This window comes from Ambystoma mexicanum, chromosome 2p (genome assembly GCF_040938575.1).
Source record: "Ambystoma mexicanum isolate Mex_15411 chromosome 2p, UKY_AmexF1_1, whole genome shotgun sequence".
NCBI classification, from domain to species: domain Eukaryota; kingdom Metazoa; phylum Chordata; class Amphibia; order Caudata; family Ambystomatidae; genus Ambystoma; species Ambystoma mexicanum.
The window spans coordinates 1,293,556,324-1,293,579,484 of NC_090923.1; the positions used below are offsets into that span (position 1 = coordinate 1,293,556,324).

Here is a 23,161-nt window from a genome sequence, read left to right on the forward strand (position 1 = left end):
CAACAGACAGCGAAATTGCAGCTAGTAAGTTGAGATTGAACGCACTTCAAAACAGAACTCTGTAGACCAAGATGAGAAAGGAGAATAGAGTGGTCAATGGTATCAAAGGCCGCAGACAGATCAAGGAGCACCAGGAGAGAGGAGTGTTAAGCATGGCGTGAAGAGAGCGGTCTCGGTAGAATGACGGGGCAAAACCAGATTGAAGGGGAGGAAGAAGAGAGTGTTGATCGACAGAGGTAGAGACTTGTGATTCGACGATCCATTCCAAAAGTCTAGATAGGAACGGCAAAAGAGAAATAGATTGAAAGTTAGAGGGAAGAGAGGGATCAAGAGTGGGTGTTTTAAGGATGAGAAGGAAGCATGCTTAAAGGAATCAGGGAAGATGGCAGAGTAGAGTGAGAGATTGAAAAGGACAGTGAGGTTTGGAAGAAGGAAAGAGTGAACAGATGAGATTATGGAAGAAGGTAACCGGTCGCCAGGGGCAGCTGTGGGTTGAGCCTTGGGAAGGAACGAAGAAATATTAAGATTAGAAAGTGGACGAAAAGAGATTATCAATTCAGTACAAGAAGAGAAAGGAGAAGGCGGTGTCAGAGCTCCCTCTGTCACGTCTATACTAGACCAGATCCCGAAATCTTGAACTGGTCGTGTAGAGCAAAAGTTCTTCCTAATATTGTACCACTCTGCCTGACATAAATACTGCAGAGCAGTCAATTAAGAGAAAGACGTGAAGGAACACCACTGGAACAATGCTGACTGCAAGGAAAAAATCTCCAGTTAGTACGATAAAGACAGTATTGGACTGAAAACCCACCAGAGACAACAATGCTCACCTCCGTAAACCAAGTCAGGAATTGGAAACAAGAAGAGAGCAAATTGGCCAGTAGTTCCCCTTTAAGGCAAAAGAAAACCCCAGAAATGAGTATCTGCTAAACAATAATCCAATACAGCTGAATTTACTTAATGAGGTCAAAAGTATCTTACCCGCGTGGAAGTTGTGTTCAGGCTTCAGGGAGTAGAGGTTCTTTACCAGCGTGGGTAGAGTGTCCAAGTTCCGGGAAGAAAACAGTTCTAATTAACCCTATTCCCGATGGCACGCGTACGTCTAGTTCTTGTTGCAAATAAAAGTCACCAAAGTCAATACAATGTCCAAAAAATAGATGCCTGTACCCGAAGTCATGCGAACGCCTAATTCTTGCAGTAGAATCCTGGATATTTCAACTTGAGAAAAGAAATAATGTTCTTGATGGTTCACCGAAGGCAGGCAATGACTAAAGAGTAACAGACGTTACGTGGAGGCAGTCCGTAGTTCAGGTAAGTTAAAAAAACAGGCCAAAGAATCCAAAGTCAAAACGGCAGGCAACTCAATCCAGAAAACAAGCCGAGGTCGGCAACAGGCAAAAACAACAGGTCCAAGGACAAGACGAGACAGTCCAGGTTGCAGGCAGGGATCAGGATCGAGCGGGCTTAGACAGAGCAAAAAAGGGCAGAGCAAAACAGAGGTCGGGGGACAAGGCACGAAGTCTGGTAACCAAGAAATCAATAAACGAAATCCACAAATCGCAATACTTGCTGTAATCAGAAGCGAGTGCAAGTGGCAAAATGAGTCTTTTAAACAGCTGATCCTGCGTAACGCTGTTACAAACACTTCCTGTACTTCCTGTTTGCCCCACGTGCTTTCCAGCGTTTCTCTGACAACCCCCAGCTGCAACGCAATGCGAACTTGCAGGCTAGTGACCTCGTAGGAAACCATGAAGCACACCATAATGGGTACCTGCTGGAGGCATGAAAGAAGCACTTAGATTTCAAGACTGGGCGAAACTGCGGGATGGCTTTTACTGCAGATTTGGAATCCTTGATCCTGACAGGCGGGAACAAAGTTGTAGAAGAAGTGGTGGAAGCTTAAATTGAAGACCGCAGGAGGAACATTTTGGAAGAAAATAGTTGGCGAAGTCTGAGGCAGAAAGTGAACTAAGTGAAGCAGGATCAGGGTGGGAAGGAGCAAGAATGTGTTTAAGATTTAGAAAAAAGAAAGAGGGATGATAAGAAAGAGAGTGTTGAAATACTGTTGCTTAGCAGAGAATAGTAAGGAATTGTAGATTGAATGAAGAGTAGACATGGATTCCATGTCATCATCATTTCTGTACTCAAGCCAACGTCTCTCAGCACTCCGAAGACGTCACTGAGCTGAATGGAGAAAAGGAGTCATCCAGAGCTATGATGAATTCCAGGAAGGGCAGTGAAGAATAAAGAAGATCAAACATGAGATCACATCCGACCGCACTGGGAGTGGCCCTGATCAGGACAAGGGCCATCTTGGTGAGGCGTAATATTCTCAGCAACCTGCTTGGCTGTAACAACCTCTGTATCAGTTTCTGGCTAATCCCATGATAACACCACATGTAACAGAAGGCCCCAACAACACACCAACTCTCGTAGACAGTTCACAGCTTTTTATTCTTAGAATAGAAAAGGGCTTGCTAAGGGCGGATCCCTATCTCTCTATTCTAGTGTGGGCCATTCCCTATAGTTCAGATATCCCTCAACCCTAGCACGGTCTCTAAAGATCGGTAACCCCTAATATCTGAGAATCTATCTGTATGGTTCTGATGGCCTAAAGACAAATGCAGTCTCTCTCTAATTCCTTCCGGGAACAATCTATGTGGTCTCTAATATAAGTTCCCCAATGTTTAATATCATAAGGATTCTTGACTTTCAGATACTCAGGCCCCACCTGGTTCATTCCTCCAACACCCTTGTATTCCTATCCCAATGTCGCTCGCCCGTTTCTCCCTCCTACTGTGCTTCCTACTACTCCACCCACCATCTCCCTTTCTTTCCAACACTCTTCCTCTTCTATCCCTCCGATGTTCTTCACACTCAGAACTCTCTCTCTCCCTCTCTCTTTTTCTCTCTTCTTCATACAAATATTACGCTCCCCTCTTCCCACTTCTATTACTCTCCCATCTACTACTCTCCTCTCTCTACTACACTCCATTTTCCACATCACTACTCTTGCCTCTGACTTCACTAGTACTCACGGCTCAAACCTCTATCATTTTCACTTCCCCAGTCACCTTCTCATTCACCGCCTGTTCTCCTTGTATTAGTTACACTCACACACCTTGCATACTCTTTCAAACCAAAGTACCATGTTCTCCCGCCAACCACTAACTCACCCTGCATGCTCCTTCAGCAACTCTATTCTATGCTCTTCTAAACCATCCTTCCTCCTCTCGATCTGTGGACCCTCCCTTGACATCATCCAAATAATTCACACCTTCCTGTTTCCTATACCCCTTGTTATCCTTCCCTTTCTCTTTCCATTGGCTCGCTTCCTCGCCTGGTTCCACCAGAAACCCTGGATGTAAATTACATGCTGCAAAAGAAAGTTTCAAAATTCCAGAAGATCTGGGGGCCTTTTTTGGATTTGAATATGTCATAAGAAGGAGTTTGATTTGAGGACTGCAAGAGAGATGTGTTTCTTGGAATTATTATATTATTGTATGGTATTAATTTGAGGATTACAAAAAGGCTTTGTATTTTTGGGAATTATTATAGGTTTTGAAAGGATGAGTTAAAGGTTGTTAAAAGAACCACCGCCCCTTTTGTTTTATAATTTTTTTTTTCTTTCTTCTTCTCCTCTTTCTTTATATTTTAGTATTTTTTGATATGTGGAGGGTGGGTTGGGTTTGGAGATATTGGGTTTTGTTTGTGTTGTGAAATGATTCATTGATGTGAACATTGCTTTTGGTATTGTATTGTATTATGGTTTTGGGAAAAAAAAATAGCATGTATCACATAACGTGTCACATAGCATGTGTCACATAGCATGTATAAATGTAGAACATTAACTTGAAATACACTACATATAATGAGGGTTTAATACCATGTACTGAATACTCATTATAGCATCTCTCAAACCAAACAGATTTAATAATGACTTTTTCTTTTACATTGTTTGGACTGATTGTATATATAAGAAATATTTGTATGCAATAATGACGTACAGTGAGAATAATTAATTCTGCTTTATATGGAAAAATATGTCTGTTTATACTCAAACTAAATGTATAACTACAAATCCAAAATTAAATGTACAGACACAAAGAAGCATATGATTTAAGTGGTACCATGTATTCAAAATGTTTAACTGAAAGGGGTTATTCATGTAAGGATTGCACACTTTAGACATGACCATCAGCAACAACACAAGAAAGTCCCACCTGATTTATTTCCACTTGTGAACCCTGTGCCCTAGATGTTTAGATATTAAACCAATAGCAAAGTACACAAAACTGCTTTCCGGTGAAAAAGTAATATAAAATGAAATCTGAACCAAAAACATTGCATTAGGGTATCCCTGAAGATTTATATAGTTTGTGCTGAACTGGGATTTTATGTGTTTTTAAAAACCTAATTCGGAATATGAACATTTCTTGTAAGTTGGGGAGCACTGAAGTGGTAAAAGGAGAAAAGAGAGAATGCTCAATAGTTTAGTATGAAAAAGTACATAAGCTTACTTTTACGCAGAGCTGTCTTAGATCAATATTCAGTAGAAATTTGAAAAAACATAGTTAAGAAAATGCAAGAAAAGAACAGATAGAAATTGCAATTTGATAGGAAGGCAACATTGCACAGAATTTAAGGAATCCGTTACAGAAAATGTTTTCTTGGAATTTGTTTATGACAAAATGATCTTGATTTTCCAGGCTAAAAGCATTTTGCAAGGGTTTCTAGAAGATTCTGGCAAGTCAGTGAGTGATCTGAAAAGCTTTGATTTGGCAGGGTTGGGAGCCAATCTGTGTGCCATTGACCCAAAGCAAATATCATCAATCAAAACATTGGAGTTCAGGTAGCAATTCTACTTTCATTCGCACTAATTATAATTTAAAATGCAATGCGATGCTTCCATGTCTTTCTAAAACAAGAATGTACATTGAATAGGTATAAATGATTAAGTGTATCTGTTTTAAGGTCTAAGTGATTTGTTGAATATTGTTAAATGTTAAATGTTAAAGGTATTGTACCGCGCACCGTCACCAACGGAATTGGTCCCCAGGCGCTCAGGCGGATCTGTAAACGATAAAGGTGGCATGGGTTAGTAAGGTGAAGAAGGGAGTAGGATAGTGAGAGGAGTGCTGTTCTGTTGCAGCTTCAACTCAGTATACACCGGGTGCTGAGCTTTGGTGCGGGTATCGGAGTCAGTCCGCGTGTGCTGTTGTTCCAGTTTATGTGTTGTTGCAGTGTTGTGAAGTGCGTGCGGCTTGCTGTGCGAGAGATGGTTGTGTGAGTTTTTGAGTCAGATAAGTATGCAGAGTTTGAGCTTATATTGGTTAGTGGGTTACCTGACCTTTACCATGCTAACATTCGTAGTTCTGTCTGAGTGTGACACCTGTTGGACCTTCTTATTCCATCCCATCTTATTCCCATCTAGACGCGGCGCTGGCCAATGATTAGGACTCCATCCAGGTGTGGTCATGCCAACCCTCACACCCCCATCCAGATGCAGCGCAGGCTAGTGTCTGGAGACCCGTCCAGGTGTGGGCATTCACAACTCCATGTAGTTTTTCCTTGTACTATTCATGTCGCACGATTATCCTGCTTTAAAGGTATTTCATATTTCCAACTATATGCCACACTAGCCTTTTTCTTTCCGTTTGTATACACAGACTCTATTATGGAAAGTGATTTTATTACATATAATGGAGCGCCTGTGTTAAATCCCCTCTTTTGGTTCATTCTTATTATTTGAAAGGGGCTAGAACATTCTTGTAACAAGCTTAGTTCGAGTGATTCTTCTGGGGTCACATGATGTGGAAAGGCATGGATTATGGACTCAAGGATCGAATTGTGGAAACATAAGCATGTGTAGAGAGGAAAGTCATCGATTTCAACCAGTATTTGGCAGGAGCTCTCTAGAAGGAACTGGCCTGGTGATTTGTGTAGTGAACATCTGTATCAACAACAGCCTCATCCACCCATCTCTATGAACTGGACAGTGAAGAGAGGCGTCCTCTCCTAATAGTAATACTTGAGTTTTGTTGCCTGAAGCTTCTGTGATAGTTTCATTCAGGTCATGTGGGCCTGTCCTATAAAGGTGGGGGTGTAGGTCTGGCGGGTGGGTCAGGTTGTTGCAGGTTTGTTCCGGTAGAGTGAAATGTTTTACCTGCCACAATTCAAATGTTCACCCAACAGAGGAGTTCTCGACTGACGACCAGAAACATTGCAAGATTGTTGCAGGTTGAGTAAGGGCACAATGTATTTTGTCTATGGTTTTTATGACACGTGGGAGACATATACCCCCATCTGCTTCTGGCACTTATGGACATCAAGACCCGTTCTTTCATCATGGGGTTTCCTGCATTAACTAAGCTTTCCTCCCGCAGGGTAAGGGAGAAGTGTACCCGAACAAATCCAGATCCGTGCCACCACTGACCCAAACATATTGCCCAGGGAAGGTGTGTCTGCTGGTGCCTGTATCCACAATGGCGTTTCACAGGATGGAAGATAAGCGGACAGATGTTCATAGCCAGAAAGTAAACAAATATTACACACTTGTTAAAGCCCTGGACCTGTAGGCAAACGTGGCTCGGCGTCTTTATAACATTCCATCGTTGCAAGCATCTTGAGCTTCTAATTACTCCAGAGCTTATCCGCCATTACCTGTCTTCTTACTGCCGACACATAACACATGCTTCAATTTATGACAGCTGGTTTCGAATTTGAAACTTTTTAAGGCAAGCTCAGAGCTATGATATTTTGGATGTTTATTTCCAGCATTTTTAGGTGGTATTTTCATCTTCAATGGGGATTGCCGGTGAAAATGTAATTCATTACCGTTATTGGTAATGAATGTACCACTGGATGTTATTTTAGTTGTGACAGTAACCCGGCAGAATTGATTTTTTAAAATGTATTTTCCACTTCTGCAATGAGTGGTACTTTGCCTTTATTGAGGCTCAAGCTTCTTCAACTTCTCTTGTTGATACTTTTGAGATTTTTTAAATCATAAATACGTCGGCTGCACTCAGAATTAAACCATTATTCAATATCTCTTTGATGTCTGATTGGCCTAATTGGTTATGAGTTTATCGCGATGATATTCCCTTTAAAATGTTACACTTATTACCAGATTTGCAACTCTAAATGGTTAGTTTAATTAACAGAGGATCTCAGTGTGAGTTAGTCCAATTGCTTTTTCCGAATTACCATTTAAGTGTCTTTCATATATAACCTTACATTGGTTAATTATTGTCACTGGTGACATTAAGACTAACTAGTAAGTACTCTTCCCTACCAACTTGGCTGCTCAAATTGGATACCTTTACTAAGGCACCACACTGCGGCTAGTGGTGACGAGTGAGGGAATTAAGTTAGGCTCTTATAGTGGCAACACAGGTTTTGCCACAGTTTTGCCCTTTGATGGGATTTGGGAGGCAACTTCCCTGCAAGGAGATGCTTAACAGCTGAAGAAGGTTAGATTGGTAAATAGTAGTATAATTGAGTAGAGGGAGGACATTTTTCCTGATAAATTAAGTGCATTACTGATACTCATTTTTTTATTACGTAGACTATGGGCCTCATTACACGGACGGCGGTGGACCAAGGTGCTATTAGCATCTTGGTCCATGCTGGTAAAATACCGGCACCGCCTTGGAGGAAAGGGGAATTACCGCCCTATTCCAAGGTTGGTGGGGCAGTAATTCCCCCTTCCCCCATTGCCCTTCCCCATTCCCATTTTTGCCCCATAGGGCATAATGGGAATGGGGAAGGTGCTAATTACGGCACCGCAAATTGCAGTACCGTAATTAGCTCCCTGGTCCTTTTGCGGCTTGGTTTTTAACGCCTGCAAAAAGCAGGCGTTAAAGTCTCCAACCCGCAAAGGGACCTCGTAGTAAGGCGGTAAGGGTTAACGGTGACCGTTAACCCTTACCGCCGTCCGTGTAATGAGGCCCTATATGTCAGATTGAAAGAATATTATCCTGTGGGAAGAAATACATATAATTGAAAATGGAGGAGGTGTAAGTCCTCTCAGAATTCTACAATAGAGACATTTATGGTACGAAGTGGACCTGTGATATATATCTATATATATACATTGCAGTTGGTGATGGTGTAAGGTTCTGTATACTGAGGTCTGTAATATGTTGCTTAGATGAGATACGTTTAAAGCGCGTCTGATATATCTAAACACAAGGAAGTGGTACTGGCTGAAGCTCTTGACTCCAAATTTTGGAGGTTACCTTAAATATTGTTTTGACTACTTCATATTATAGTTGTGATGATTTATTACTGAATTATGCACTGCACGCCCGTGGGCCTCAGAGCGCAGAATAGAGAAAAGAGAAAAGGTTTGAACTAAGCAGGAGCGGTTAGGCTAGATTAAAAAGAATGGTCTTCACAGATTTATTGAGGATGGCCAGCAAGGGAGATGCTTTTACGTTCTCCCGGAGCGAATTCCATCCCCTCTGTGCCTGAATTTCAAAGCTTCTGCCACCAAATTTCTCCAAGCGATAGCGTGGTTGATTGAGTGAGAGAGTATCACTGGATCTTAGAGCCCGAATGGATTGTTTGGGGGATATTCTGTCCAAAAGATATTGAGGTGCTAATCTGTGTTGGCACTTAAAGGTCAAAGATAAGATCTTGTGCCTAATTCTTTGTTTCACCTGAAGCCAGTGAAGAGCTTTCCTGTATGCAGAGATGTGTTCACGTTTAGGCTCTGATGGCACCATTTTGGGTAGATTGCAGGGGCAGCAGATAAGTCTCAGATGTGCCGGCAAGCAGGCTGCTGCAGTAGTCGAGCCTGGAATTGACTAGTGCTGTTGCCAACAGTGATCTATTATCGATGGAAAGATAGAGACGAGTATGATGGATGAGTTTAATAACATGGCCATAGGAAGAATGAACTTGTGAGGTGTGTTGCTTCATGGAGAGCTCATGATCTAAAACAACACCAAATGTTTTAGCAGTTTTACTAACTGGAATTTGGATACCAAATATGAGGAAGTGAGCATAAAGTTCATAGAGTTTTTTTTATATGGTGGCCAGAGGCGATCATGAGAAGCTCTGATTTTTCACTAATCAGTGCTAGAGAGCCATCCATGATTGAATCTCCCGTTAGACTTCATTCAGGATTTTTAGAGTCTTGTGAGTATGTCCCTGTCAGTTTAAAAAGTACCTGGTGTCATCTGCGTAGTTTGATTAACTGACACCCAGTCCATCCAGGAGGTCAAGCAGAGGCTTGATGTAAATATTGAAGAGAATTGGGGCCAGGCAACGGCCCTGTGGGACTCCACAATTGGATAGGATTGGTAGTGAATCAGCATTTTCCACTGCCACTATAGATGTTCTTGGCCCGAAGAAAGATTTAATCCAGTGACATGCCCCCTCTGAGCAGTTGGCAATGGTTTTAAGCCTCTCATGCAGCAGATCATGATCAATAAGATCAAAAGCTGCAGATAGGTCCAGCAGCATAAGAATGGCTGGGTGGCCTTGATCTACGATACCTGTGATTTTAGATTTAAGATCCAGTGAGGCCGCCTCAGTGGTATCCCTACATATTATCCCCACCAAAAATATTGCTGTACATATGGTCGTTTGTCTCGCCGTAGGCAATATTTTTGGGGGGGATAATTTGTGGGAGCGGAGGTTGCGGGGGTGTCCCCCGCACATTTAAAAATAATGCGGAGTTGCAGGCGTGTCCCTGGCAGGGTCCATGGGTCAATATCGCTGCAAAAATATGGCATTATTTTTGTATCGCAATATTTTTGCGGGGATATTAACACATGGAACTGTCTCAGTTCCATGCTGTGCTCTGAAGCCTGACTGGTGGATGTTCAATATTTTATTTTCCTCTATGAATTTGTTCAATTGTAAATAAGCTACTCAATCTATGATCCTTAATGGTGGTCAGTGATAATGTCAAATGCAATAATGTCGACAGTCAAAATGTTGAAAAAAAATGTCGAAAAAAATAATGTAGAAAAACAATAATGTTGAATTTATTTCTACATTTTTTCGAATTTTTAGAAAAAAATAAATAAATATATATATAATTAAAATGTGTTGAATATGAGGGGTGAGAGGGTGGTGCGGGGGTGCCAGGGGGGGTGTTTGGTGAAGGGGGTTGGGGGGAACCCCCCCTATTAAATATTTTCCTTGTTTATTTATTTATTGAATAAATAAATAAATAAATAATTAAAATGTGTTGAGTATGAGGACTGAGAGGGTGGTGGGGAGGTCACAGGGGGGTGTTGGGTGAGAGGGGTTGGGGGGAACCCCTCACCCCTAGTAAATGATACTCTTCTTGTTTATTTATTTATTGAATAAATAAATAAATATATATATAATTAAAATGTGTTGAGTATGAGGGGTGAGAGGGTGGTGGGGGTGGGGGGGTGGCAGGGGGGTGTTGGGTGAGGAGGGTTGGGGGACTCTTCTTGTTTATGTATATGTGCTAAATTACATTTTTTTCGACATTTTTTTTCTGAAAATTGACTCTTGTCATTATAAGTATAGGTTTTCGACATTATTGTTTTCAATATTTTTTTTCGAAATTTTCGTAAGTCGACATTTTTTGGGGGAAATTATCACTATAAACCATCCTAATAGATAGGGGACGTTTGTGATAGGTCTATAGTTCTTTCCAATAGCTCGGTCAAGCGTGGTTTTCTTAAGGAGGGGAGTAATCCAGACGTCTTTCAGTGAAGCTGGAACATACCCATCCCTAAATTACATGTTGACCATTCTGGTGATCCAGGGAGCTAGGACGTCCAAGGAGCCCTTTAGCATGTCAGCAGGGCAGACATCCCCAAGTCAAGATGTCAACTTAATTTTGTTAACTATATCCAGGATTTCTTTTTCTGAGCAACTTTGAAATGCAAAACTGGGGGAGGCGGTGTCTTTATCACATTCAGTAGTGTAGTCTATAGGGGCTTGAGTGGTTTTAAATACCAAGCTGACCTGCTGTTCAGCAATGGCTATTTTATGACTGGATGTTTTAGCAGAAAATTAATTCTGAATGGAATCGTACCAAAATGTCACCCTCTCAAATACGACGGCCAAAAATGCAGACTTTTTTTTTACACCACCGTTGCACCACATATATATGTGGGGGGTGCATATATATGTGGTGTAAAGGGGTTTAAAAAAAAGGCGGCATTTTCGGCCGTCGCAATAATCACATAGATCCATTCAGAATGGATTGGCACAAAGCTGAGTCTTTTTTTTGTTTGAGGAAAAGGGGAGGTGTGATTCTCAAAGTCTATAAGAATTTTGAACAATTCACCAGAATTCGACTTAGCACGATTAATCCGGGCACTATAGTGTTTCCGATTTGGCTTTAATAATGCTCTTCTTGCATGCATGGGCTGCTTCCTTATATTTACTTAGAGAGGAAGGACAGAGGTTCTTTCTCCAGTCTCGCTCACATGCTCTTTTAATTTTTGTGGTTGTAATGACATTTTCATTAAACCATGACTTTTTTACAACTTCAGATTTTACTATCCTGATTTTTTCCGGAGCCAATATGTGAGATGTTGTCTTGATGGCTGAGGAACGATGTGTCAATAGGTCGGTAATTTCCTCAAATTGTTCAAAATTGTTTAATTTACTGGCTAGTAAAGTTGAGAAGGTGCGGGCAGAAACATTCTTGATGTTTCTGCATTTCTTTGTTATCCTCAAATTCGTATCAAGTTTTTTGGGTGCTGCTGGTAAAGTTATAGATATATTAATCAGAACATTTTCTGATCATGGGCATGGTGAGATATTAACCATCTTGCATTCAAATTTGTGTGTCATTATCCAGTCCAAGGTATGACCGCCTTGGTGTGCAGGATTATTTATGATTTGAGTGAAACCAATAGTTCTTATGGCAGATAGTGTCAGGATCAGGTCCAAACTCCCCCTTCTCCTCACCTGAATCCTCGGAGGTGCTATCCTTAAGTGCAGCTTCAGGCTTCTTTTTATCCTTCTTCCTTTCCTTGGGTTGGTTGTCCTTTAGTTTCCAACCTTTTCTTTCGTGTAAATAAGGTCTGACCCCTCCAGAGGCCACCGTGACAGAGATGAGAAACTGCCCAGGGAGACCCCCAGGGGGGCCAGCCTCGCCACAGGGAAAAAGCCGGAAGGCAGAAAAAACCCTGGTTCTGGTGTGTTGCGGAGGTAATGAAAAGTAGCTTCCAAAGACCAATGTCCAGCAATGATTATAGTACTGCAAGATGAGAAGGGCTCAATAGTGATGAAGGAACCGGAAAGGATAGTATGAACAGAAATTCAGGGAAAAAAGCACTGGAGCTGATAGGAAATGCAATAGAAAAAACCTGTGGTTAAGAAACCTCAAACACTGAAAGAAATGGAAGCTAAAGTCAAGTAGGAACGGACAGGCGCCGGGTGCAAGTAAAGTATGGAAATGGAAGTTGCAAGAGCTGCTCGCGTACAAAAAGAAACACTGCCACTCGCGTGTAAAAATTAAAGCAGCAGGGTTTATCTGGCAAGGCGCCGTGAATGCAAGCAAGGAGGACGAAAGCGTAGATAGCGAGAGAAGGCAAACAGAAACTGGGCAGCGGTATAACGGCAGGATACCGTATAAGTAAGAAAGGACAGAAAACACAAGACACAGGATGAGAGTTATCCCGGAGGCCCGGGATGCAGAGAACGGGAGTAATCACAAGAAAATACGCTAGACTAGGCACCGGAGTGCAAGCGAAGTAGCAAGAGGTAACAGATACAACGCACCAGCAGAAGGGGTGGATCCGGAAGTTATAGTGCAGGCCGCTATGTTAGTTGAGGACTAGAGCGCTACCCTGAATGATTAATGCCGCCAGCAATTCCATAGCTTCCACCCGCCGGTCCTGACAGATAGTGGTGAACTTACTTTAATATCAGAGGCGTCTTCTGCCCAAAGGTTAAAGTCACCTAATACAATCACAAATGAGTTGGGTTTGGTGATGTTATTTAGTAAGGTGATGAATTGTTTTTCAAAGTGAGGTAAGTTTTGAGGTGGCTTGTGGAGTGTAAGTATAGATAGTGAGAAATTCAGGTTGATTTTCATTTTCACCAAAAGATTTTCACACCCCTCTCTAGATTGGGTAGGTCAACTGTATGAGAGTCAAAGGAATCTTTTGTGACAAGTGCAATATCCCACGCCCGCCCCCGTCGTCGGTCCGTACAGTCTGTCCTGTGTATTTTATAACCTGAGGGGACTGATTCAGCTTTTGCTTGTTGGGCGGTATCATGTAACCATATTTTCTGTGATTGCAAATAGATCTGGTTTATACATGGCAATGTGGTCAGCAACCTCCGTACCATGTTGTACCAGTGACGGAGTGTTTAACAGTGCAATGGATAGTAACTCATCCTGCAGGATATTAGGAGCATTGTTACCCAAAATGGTCGACGTGGTGTTTAGTTCACTCTCAGTATTTCTAGCGTCAATGTTGTTCTCATTATTTGTGAGCTGTGTCTTGTCCATGGTTCTCCCTGCATTGTACAGTGCGGGAGACTGTTCTATATTTTGTGTGTCGGCACATGATACAGGGACGGTAAGCGGGGTCAAAAGGTTTTGTGTTGCCATGTTTTTCACTGTTCTACATTGGTTGCAGGTAATAGGTACCAAGTGTGTGCAGACTGCATCCATCATAAGGTGCAGTATGACTTACCTGACAGTAGAAGAGGGCTCAGCAGCAAGTATGTAAAAGCAGATGCGAGGTAAGGAGCGGTGGTGCACCACCTTGCACCAACCGGCACGAACCGGCCTGACAATTGTACCAGTGCTAACGTGCTGCCGATGTTGTTTTAAGACCCGCCTAATGCTGGGAGATGTAGTTTGTTGTCAAAGCAGCTGGGGTACTGCAGTTCTGTACTCTGTACTTTTGTTTGTATTTTTAATAGATTCTTTTAGGAAGGTAGAACTGCCTACTCCTGAAGAAAAGTCTCAAAACGCGTTGAGCCAAGTGAACTATCATAACAATAAGACATCCAACACATATGTATGTTACCATCTGGATATGATGTTCAGCTGTCTGTATAAATCATTATAAGTACACTTAGGTGGTTTATTCGATACCTGAGATGTATGTATACATTTAATTATTTTCCACAATACATTTGATTGATGATGAACTGCAATTGAATGTTATTGACTTTTCTATGATTCATTCTACAGAATTCCCAACATTTCATTGTTTATGTCTATAAAATAGGTATATAAATCTAAGTGTACTTTTTGAATTTTCTAAGCAGATGTACAACTTGATTCACAGTCCTTAAAAATTACTATATATTTACTTGTGAGAATAGTACTTGTGTATGCAGTATTGGTTACACTAAGGTCTGGAGTGTCACATTCATCCACTCTCGCTCTGCTGTCAAAGATTCCTCAGACATCTGCCACATGCTCGAAGACCTTGATCTGGATGTCCTCGCTCTCACCGAGAATATGGTTCACGGCCAGCTCTGTCACAAGTTTTGACACTCTCCTCCCTGAGGGCTACAAGATCCTCTCTGAGCCCAGAATTAATAGGCCCGGAGGTGGAGTGGCTCTGATCTTTCCGGAGTGGGTCTCTGCTTCTGTCATTCCTGCACAGACCTACTTCTCCTTTGAATGCCTATTCTGCAGGCTCTCTATCTCTCCTGGCCTCTCTCTGACTGTGGTCGCCATCTACAGGCCACCTGCCCAGGTAACCCTCTTCCTCTCAGAATGGGCTGACCTCTCGTCTTCTCTCCTTGGTTCCACCTCTCAATTTCTCCTCAAAGACCTCAACATCCACCTGGATGCTTCTAATCCCTCCTACGGGCTCTTCCGCAACCTGTGCGACTCTCTCTCCCTTTACATTCTACCCTCTGGTCCGACACACTCTGCCGGACACACCTTGGATGTTCTCATCTCCTCAGGCATCCCCCTCTCTAACCCTCTCACCACACCTCTCTCTTGGATTGACCATTTTCTGCTCTCCTCTTACCTGAAAATTCTTGCCCTTCAGGCAAAGCCCTCTCCAGCACTGCCACCTACGTTCTCGGTCATTCGGCCCATGAAGCCCATGAAGCGAGTGTCAGTGGATGCCTTTGCCTCTACTTTCTCTGCTCCTCCTATTCCTGTGGCTGACTCGCACTCGGACACAGCCCTCTCTATCCTGCATCTTTCTATCTCCAACACTCTGGACATCCTTGCCCCTGTCATGAGAATCGTCTGAAGCCTACCTCCAAGTGCAACTCTTTGTACCACTCTGACCTTGCTGCCCTGAAATGCAAGTGCATGGCGGCTGAGAGGAAGTGGAGGGCCTCATGCGCATTCTCTGACAAACTAGCCTGCCGCCTGGTCCAAAGACAATACAGACTATATGTCCTCTCCAAGAAGAGGGTCCATATCCAAGACTGCATCTCTGCGGCCTCTAATAACACGGCCAAACTCTTTAAAATCTGCAAGGAGCTGGCCAATTATACTGCAGTCTCCACCTCTCCTGTTTCCTCCCAGGTCCTCTATATGACTCCAGCCTTTCAATTCACCACTAGAACTCAGGACATCCTGTCCTCGCTCTCCTCTTCCTCTCCCTCTACCTCTCTCTCAGGGCCCCTTTGGCCGCCTCTCCCTCTTCTCTTCCTTTTTTCTCCTTCTCTCTGACAACACCTGATGATGTCTCTAGACAAGTCAAGAACCATCAAGGACCACATTGCCACCATCACTCCAGCCTTGGCCGATTTCTGCAACCACTCTTTTGCCACTGGATCTTACCCCTCTTTCCCCAAGCACTCCCTTGTGCACCCCCTCCTAAAAAAGCCTTCTGTCGATCCTACTTGTCCAGCAAACTATCGCCTGATTTCGATCACTCCTTTCTTGGACAAACTCCTGGAAAAGCTGGTCAGCTCCCAGCTTACCCTCCACACTGAATCTGTTGGTTTATGACCATCAGTCTGGCTTCAGTGTAGCCAGAGGCACTGAAACTGCTCTCCTGAACACCCGTGATGATCTGCTCTCTAACCTCGACTCCAGCTCTCCTTCTGTCCTCATCCTCCTTGACCTTTCCTCTGCTTTCAACACGGTCAATCACGCCATACCCTTGACTGGGTCATGGATCATAACTGTGCATCCACCATCACATCAAACACTGCCTATCCATGGACAGACCACACCTGCATTGAATTCCTCATCCCTACCACCCCTATCCCCAAAGTTCTCACCCACGCACCACCAGCCATAACAAGAAGCTCAAAAAAACTTAACGCAGACAACCTCCGACCTTACCTTAACAACCCTTGCTTAGCACCGCCTTTCTCTCAAGATCCTAATATACTATCAGCCATCTTCAACGATACTCTTGCCAATGCCATAAACACAATAGCCCCACTAGAAAGCAAGAAAGAAAAAAAATCCTTCCACCGTAACTCCTGTTTTTCGGACAAACTCCAAACGCTCCGTGCACAAAAACGCCAATCACAAAAAAATTGGCAAGCGGAACCAAGTGACCTAAACAAGAACCTTTTCAAACAGATAGCTCTACAATATAAAAAAGCTATCATCACAGCAAAAGAGAACTCTTAATGAGAGAATATCCAATGCGAACTCGCAAGCTAAAGAGATATTCACAATCTTTAACGAATTAGTCACACCACCAACAAGCGCAGATGAGATAATTAAAGACAAGGCCTGGTGCGCTAGCATCCAATCCGCAATGCTCAAAAAAATAATGCTCCTTCAAACAAAAAAAATCAAAACCACTGCAAAGCCCTTCCTTTCCAAAAGACGAACCCCGTAACACAAGCAAAGAGTAGTAAACCCAAACATGCTCAATTCATCTTCCGAAACACTACGGAATCTGAGGTCCTTGAACTTATCAAACACCTCAAACCATCACTCTGCAAAGGAGACATATGCCCCCCTAAAATTATCAAGGAATGTGCTAGCGATATTGCCCCTTTGATCACTGCCTTCATTAATGCTTCATTCAAATCCGGCTCCGTACCCAATAGTCTCAAAGAAGCTTGGGTACGTCCCCTCCTAAAAAAGGCCACACTTGACCCAGCTCAGCCTAACAACTACAGACCTATAACTACTGTGCCGTTCCTTCTGCAAATCTTGGACAAGGCAGCCCCTAACCAGATCCAATCATACATAGAAGCCAACTGCATATTGGGTAAAAGGCAATCTGTTTTCCGTATGGGGCATGGAACAGAATCCACATTACTAGACCTAAAAAATCAAATCACCCAGATCATGGAAAAAGGTAAAACTGCCCTGCTCCTCCTTCTCGATCTATCAGCAGCTTTTGATCTGGTAGATCACAAAACACTAACCACCCATCTCACTAAGGCAGCGCAGTTCTCTAAACAAGCAGCTTCTTGGATTAAGTCCTTCCTTGAAGGCAGGGCCATGAAGGTCTTCTCCAACATAGCAAACGCCGACCCCACAACCATCAACTGCGGTGTTCCCCAAGGATCATGTACAGCCCCCACCCTATATAATCTCTTCACCAAACCCCTTTTTGACCTACCTGACTCTTTGGGTGTAGCATATCCCAATTATGCGGACGACACCCAAGTACTCCTACCACTATCCGGCTCCTATCACCAAAATGCCATGGCCTTAAACAATATTTATGCTACCATTCGAGCCTGGATGGCTGTCAATGGTCTCTGTCTTAACGGGGACAAGACTCAAATCCTTATCCTCGGACAGAAAAACACCTTAACAAAGCTAAGTCCCCAATACGCCAACTTGAACATTGACAACTCCACCATCACTGTATCCTCATCGGTCAAGGCTCTAGGTGTCCACATAGATGCTAACTTATCTATGAACAAACAAGTCAGCGCCATAGCCTCTGCATCAGCCTACAGCACCAAACCTATCAACGCCATTAAACCCTACCTATCCACATCAAACTGCCTTGCAATAGCTAGAGCAACAATAGGCGCCAAACTCGATTATTGCAACGCGCTCCTGGCTGGCACCTCCGCCAAGAACATTCACAGAATACAAACCACACAAAACAATGCCCTAAGAGCTGCGATGAGCATCCCCAGAAGAGACCACATATCCCAAGCCAGACAAGCTGCACACTGGCTACCGGTAAAGATCGTATTACTCTCAAAATTCTCACCATCACACACAGATGCATCAACAACACAGCTCCCACATATCTAGCTGAAGCTATATCTAAAGCTTCCTCAACGCGCCCCACTAGAACTCAGTACTCCAACCTTCTACACACACCACGCATCAGGAAAGTTAAAGCTGGAGGTCTAGGCTTCTCATACATTGCACCCAAACTATGGAACTCACTCCCTGCCCCCCTTAGAGCTGAGGCATCCATCTCTGCCTTCCGCAAAAACCTTAAGACCACTCTCCTGTACTAACTCTGCTACCACCTCCAATTGTCCAAATATATATTTGTAATATAAATGTAATATACATAGAAAGTAATCTATGTACATATATTATATCCTCTCTCCACACTCCCTCTACAAATGTAATTTTTTTGTATACAGACTGCTCAAGATATGTAACAAATGTTCCACTGTATATTCTCTGTAACTAAGCATGTGTCTGGAACAAGTGCCACGATGTCTTTGGGCTGCTGTGTGCTATATAAATACGAATAAAACAAACAAACAAACAAACGCCACCCTGATCAACTGACTCTGTGTGAACCTGGGTATCCCACCTTATCTCCACCTTTTCTTCTAACTTTCAGTGTCAGAGGACACTCAGCTCTCTTTCAGTCTTCCCTTAGCCTCCTTTCCTCCCTCGCTCATTCCTGACTGTCTATCCCCGATTCAGGATTGCTGCGCCTCCAACGATCTTTGCCTTAACGCCAGTAAGACAGAGATCCTTCTCATTGGGACCGCTGTTCCCAGCTTTCCCTCTCTTACTCTGGCCGCCCTCCTTGGGTTCTCTACTCTCACCTTCCTGTGAGGCAAAACACATTGGTGTCATCTTCGACTCCACTCTCTCCTTCTCTCCTCACACCACAGACCTTGCCAAAAAGGCTCACTTCCAGCTTCACTTCCTCAAAGGTATTCTACCATTTCTCACTTTCCCTCAGAAGCTCACTGTCTCCAGAGCCCTGTTTCTCTCCAGGCTGGACTACTGCAACAGCCTCTTTCTCAATCTGCCTACCTCTACTCATCACCCTTGCAACCAATCCAGAACAGGACTGCAAGACTTATCCTTGGCCTCAAGCCCAGCGACTGTGTCTCTCCAGCCCTGAAATTACTCCACTGGCTCCTGATGGCTGCAAGAATCAAGTTCAAGACCCTCTGCATCGTCCACAAGGCTTTCTGGTGCCGGGGCCTGCACTAAGTCCAAAATTCTCTTCCAAAATACCTTCCTTCTAGTCACCTCCAACTCTCTGAGGGTCAGAGGCTTCTCCATGCAGAGAGTGGGGGGTAGATCTCCCTCCTCTGCAGGTGCCTCCCTCTAGAACGGCCTCCCTGCCCCTCTCAGACTTGAGCCAAACCACCTGAAGTTCCGGAAGCATCTCAAGACCCTCCTTTTCTCCTCTGCCTTCTCTCTCTCACTGCCTTGCTAACTTACCTGTCTGCCTTTACATTGCCTCCTGGCCCACCACGCACTTAGGGGCTGTGATTGTAACCCCTACAGCCCCCTGCCTCCTTGCACTTACCCAGAGCCGCGCTGCCTGGCTGCACTTACTCAGAGCCATGCTGCCTTGATCCCACTTGCACAATCTGAATGACACAAGGCCTAGTAGGATAGTTGTCTTGTCCTCCCTATGTCTTCCATCCCTTGTCTTGTGGCGCCTAGAAACACGTGTGTACAGGCGTGGTATGAATGCCTTATCATATATCATATCAGACTCTTGAGATTTTCTCAACTTCTGAGACTCTTCCCATGTTACATTGCCTTCCGGATTCTGATTGCAGATGTTCCTATTACACTTTTACTATAAGGCCAGATAAGATGTATGCTCTTTTAGTTACACACCTTCCTTTTTTAGCAGTCTTCCTTTGCAGAAATTGCAGATAGTTACAACTTCAAGGAACAATGTTTGGTCCTTGGCACTTTACTCTCTTTACCTTCAACAGTAGAAGTAGCTTATTATGCTGCCATTCTTTGAAGATGGTACATGGGACAAAGTAAGAAAGCTTTTAGTAAAGTCTGTGGCAGCAGGCAATACTGGTAGCTCTGGGTTCAGATTGAATCCAGACTTACCATTGCAAGTGGTCCGGTATTGCCCATCATCATGTGACTTACCTCTATTAAGACCTCAGTCATGAGTGCAGGTGTCATATTTAGTATTCATATGTTATGTTCACGTTATGGTCAGCAACGAAAGACTGTCTCTTGGCAATGGACTTTCCATTTTACCAACAATGAACAAAAAAGTGGGGAATACCTGAAGGAGGACAACTGGAGAGCCGAGAGTGTGACAGTGAAAGCTATGAAGATGGCAAAAGGTAAGTGTGGGAAGAGGAGAGAAGTGGGAAATCACCCAGGTTTTCACAGGGTTGCAAACTGCCATTAGGATACCTGGAGTCCTCAGCAATACCATTGCATATCTCCTAGATGCCAATGATCATGAATGGCTGCTTGACACTGAACATCCCAAGCTGGGTGCAAATATTGTGAGAATAACCAGTGTGCCGGTTCTTTCCGGCTAGTCATGCCCTGCAGATCTGAGGTAATGGCCCAAGTGCATTGGGGGCTGTTATAATGGGTGGTGAACAATTGCCAGCCAATACATCCCGGGCCCACCAGTCATTTTCTCTATTAGCACCCCAGCAAAATCGCCATGTGCTAATGTTACATTTGCAAATATTGTTCTTTCATGCAGCGTCTCAAGCAGGAGCTCAGCATAGCATCAAAGAACAACCATCCCCAACCTAATATTGCCACTATGAAATACAGCCTGCTCTATTTCCATAGGAGTAGGAGGCAGAGCTTGGCGGTTGAAGTTGAGCAGTGCAAAGCAGGGTGCAGCCGGGTGGAGAATGGTGTAATTGCAGCTAACTCGGATGCTGGAATCACAGGTTTACCCAGAAGATACAACCCGTGATCCAAGCTTTACCGCAGGCCAATGCACTCATACCAGGTGCTAGTAAACAACAGGGCGACAGGACTAGCAAAGTTCTATGTGCCTCAGTTACTAATATAAACTTCAATCAGTAAAAACTGCATCTAGGGACTATCCTATTTGGATTTCAAGTAGGGCTTGCCGAATAGCATATTTAGTATTCGGCCGAATACCGAATAGTTTGTCAACTATTAGGCCGAATATGAAGCCGAATAGTTCCTTCATTTAATAAATAATGTTCCAAACTTGGAAAAACACACTTATTAAAATATGAAATAAGGCACCATTTTAAATGAATTCTATACTTTTATTTCTTTTCATTGTAATCAATGCAGTATCTTTATTTAAAGTAAAAATGCCAGATAAAAGCAGATTTAACCAAAATGAAGGGACCATATCTACAGAAGGTTGTTGCAAATTCAAAACCAGTGCCAGTCAAAGTAGGAGGCTTCACAAATGCAAAAGGGCCAGGTTGCAATGAGCAAAATTGATATTGCAATTTGCAACTGCCTTTGTGAATCAGACAAATTGCATTCTCTGTCCAGTTGCAAAGTCGCTGCTGTGGAGTTTCGAAACTTCTTTGCAGCTCACATAGAAATGTATAAAATGGTTCATTTCGGCTCATGCAGGACACAAGTAAAGAGGGCATCTAAAATTAGTGAACTCCATCTCACAACTATTCACCCCACCATTTCATAGGCCAAACAAAGGAGAGGACTCTCCCAAAGAGGCTGTGATGTTTGTTAAATGGGTAAGCACCCGTTCATTTATTACAATTTATTTTGTACATCATGTCTAACTATGCTTTGCATTAAAACAAAATACAAAACATGTAACAATTCTGGATCATACATAGGGGAAGTTTATTTCTGTATGGCCACCAAAACAATTAAGCAAATTATAGCAGCACTAAAATGTACTTTAACATTTACTTCATACGTGATCGAAATATAGTCCTATTGTAACCAATATATTTGCTGCAGTTTTCCACCAGATTTGCTGTTGCTTTTGTCAATTTCGTCTTTTTTGTCTGTGTAGTGCTGTTTTTGTTTTGATTTGATTTCTTTGGGAAATAAAGAAAGCTGCTTGGATAGTCTGGATGTGTTAAAGCAGAGGTGACCCTGAATTAATCTGAGTGGCTTGCAGGTGTCACATGATTCAGCCTTTCATTCTTCAAAGGGTAATTTCACAAGCATCACATTTTTACTACACAGCAATATATATAGAACATAGACATAGACAGGTGTGCAAACGTACAAGGAAATCTGCCCCATATATTGGGCCTCATTACGACCCAGGCGGTAAGTTACCGCCTGGGTCGTACCTTTACCACCATGGCGTAAACTACGTTTACGCCATGGTGGTTGGCGGATTTACCGCCCCATTCCAAGGTGAGTGGGGTGGTAAATCCCCATTTCCCATTTACCCTTCCCCATTCCCATTTTTGCCCCATAGGGCATAATGGGAGTGGAGAAGGAGATAATTACGCCACCGTAAATTACGGTGCCGTAATTATCTCCAAGGTCCCTTAGCGCCATGGATTTTAACGCCTGCAAAAAGCAGGCGTTAAACTCACCATGGCGCTAAGGGACCTTGTAATCAGGCGTTAAGGGTCGGCGCCGTTAACGGCGCCGTAAACCCCTTAACGCCTGGGTTGGAATGAGGCCCATTGAACTGCAGCCCTGGCTTTGAGAGTGAGCTTTGCAAGATCGTCCTGTCTCCACTCCCTCGTCCAGTTGTGTCCATGCTGAAAGCTCCCCTGTAGAATTTAAACCCATTTCTTTTTAAAAAAAACTAGTCTGACCAGGCCTCTTCTCCCGAGCGCTGCCGGTATCCCTCTTGCCCCTGCATTCAAATACTGCTAGAAGTGATTCAACAGCAATTATGACCGTGACCCATTTCTGAGTAAACAATGGTACGCAATCACCAGTGCTGATGGAAAGGTGTTGTGTCTCAGCATGGTCTGTTCCTTTTCCACCTTGGCAGTACCTAGACCAGCTGCTAATATGTTTGTCAAAAGAGCAAAATACTCATTTTGAGAAACAGGCATGTGAAAGGGCTTAACATTTAGAAGAGTCAAAATGCACATATCCAAATCCCTTTCATATATTAACTAGACAGAAAGGCCCTAAATG

At 43.3% G+C, this 23,161-nt stretch overlaps 1 protein-coding gene across 1 annotated transcript in view; it reads left to right on the top strand.

Annotated features, from left to right (window-relative positions):
• The window catches only part of LOC138567884 (otoancorin-like), a 701,441-nt gene that overhangs the window by 475,841 nt on the left and 202,439 nt on the right, over window positions 1–23,161 (top strand). Inside the window, exon 19 of the mRNA XM_069646381.1 lies at window positions 4,710–4,852. Within this exon, the coding sequence (XP_069502482.1) occupies window positions 4,710–4,852 (143 nt within the window). The remainder of the gene's footprint in view (window positions 1–4,709; window positions 4,853–23,161) is intronic.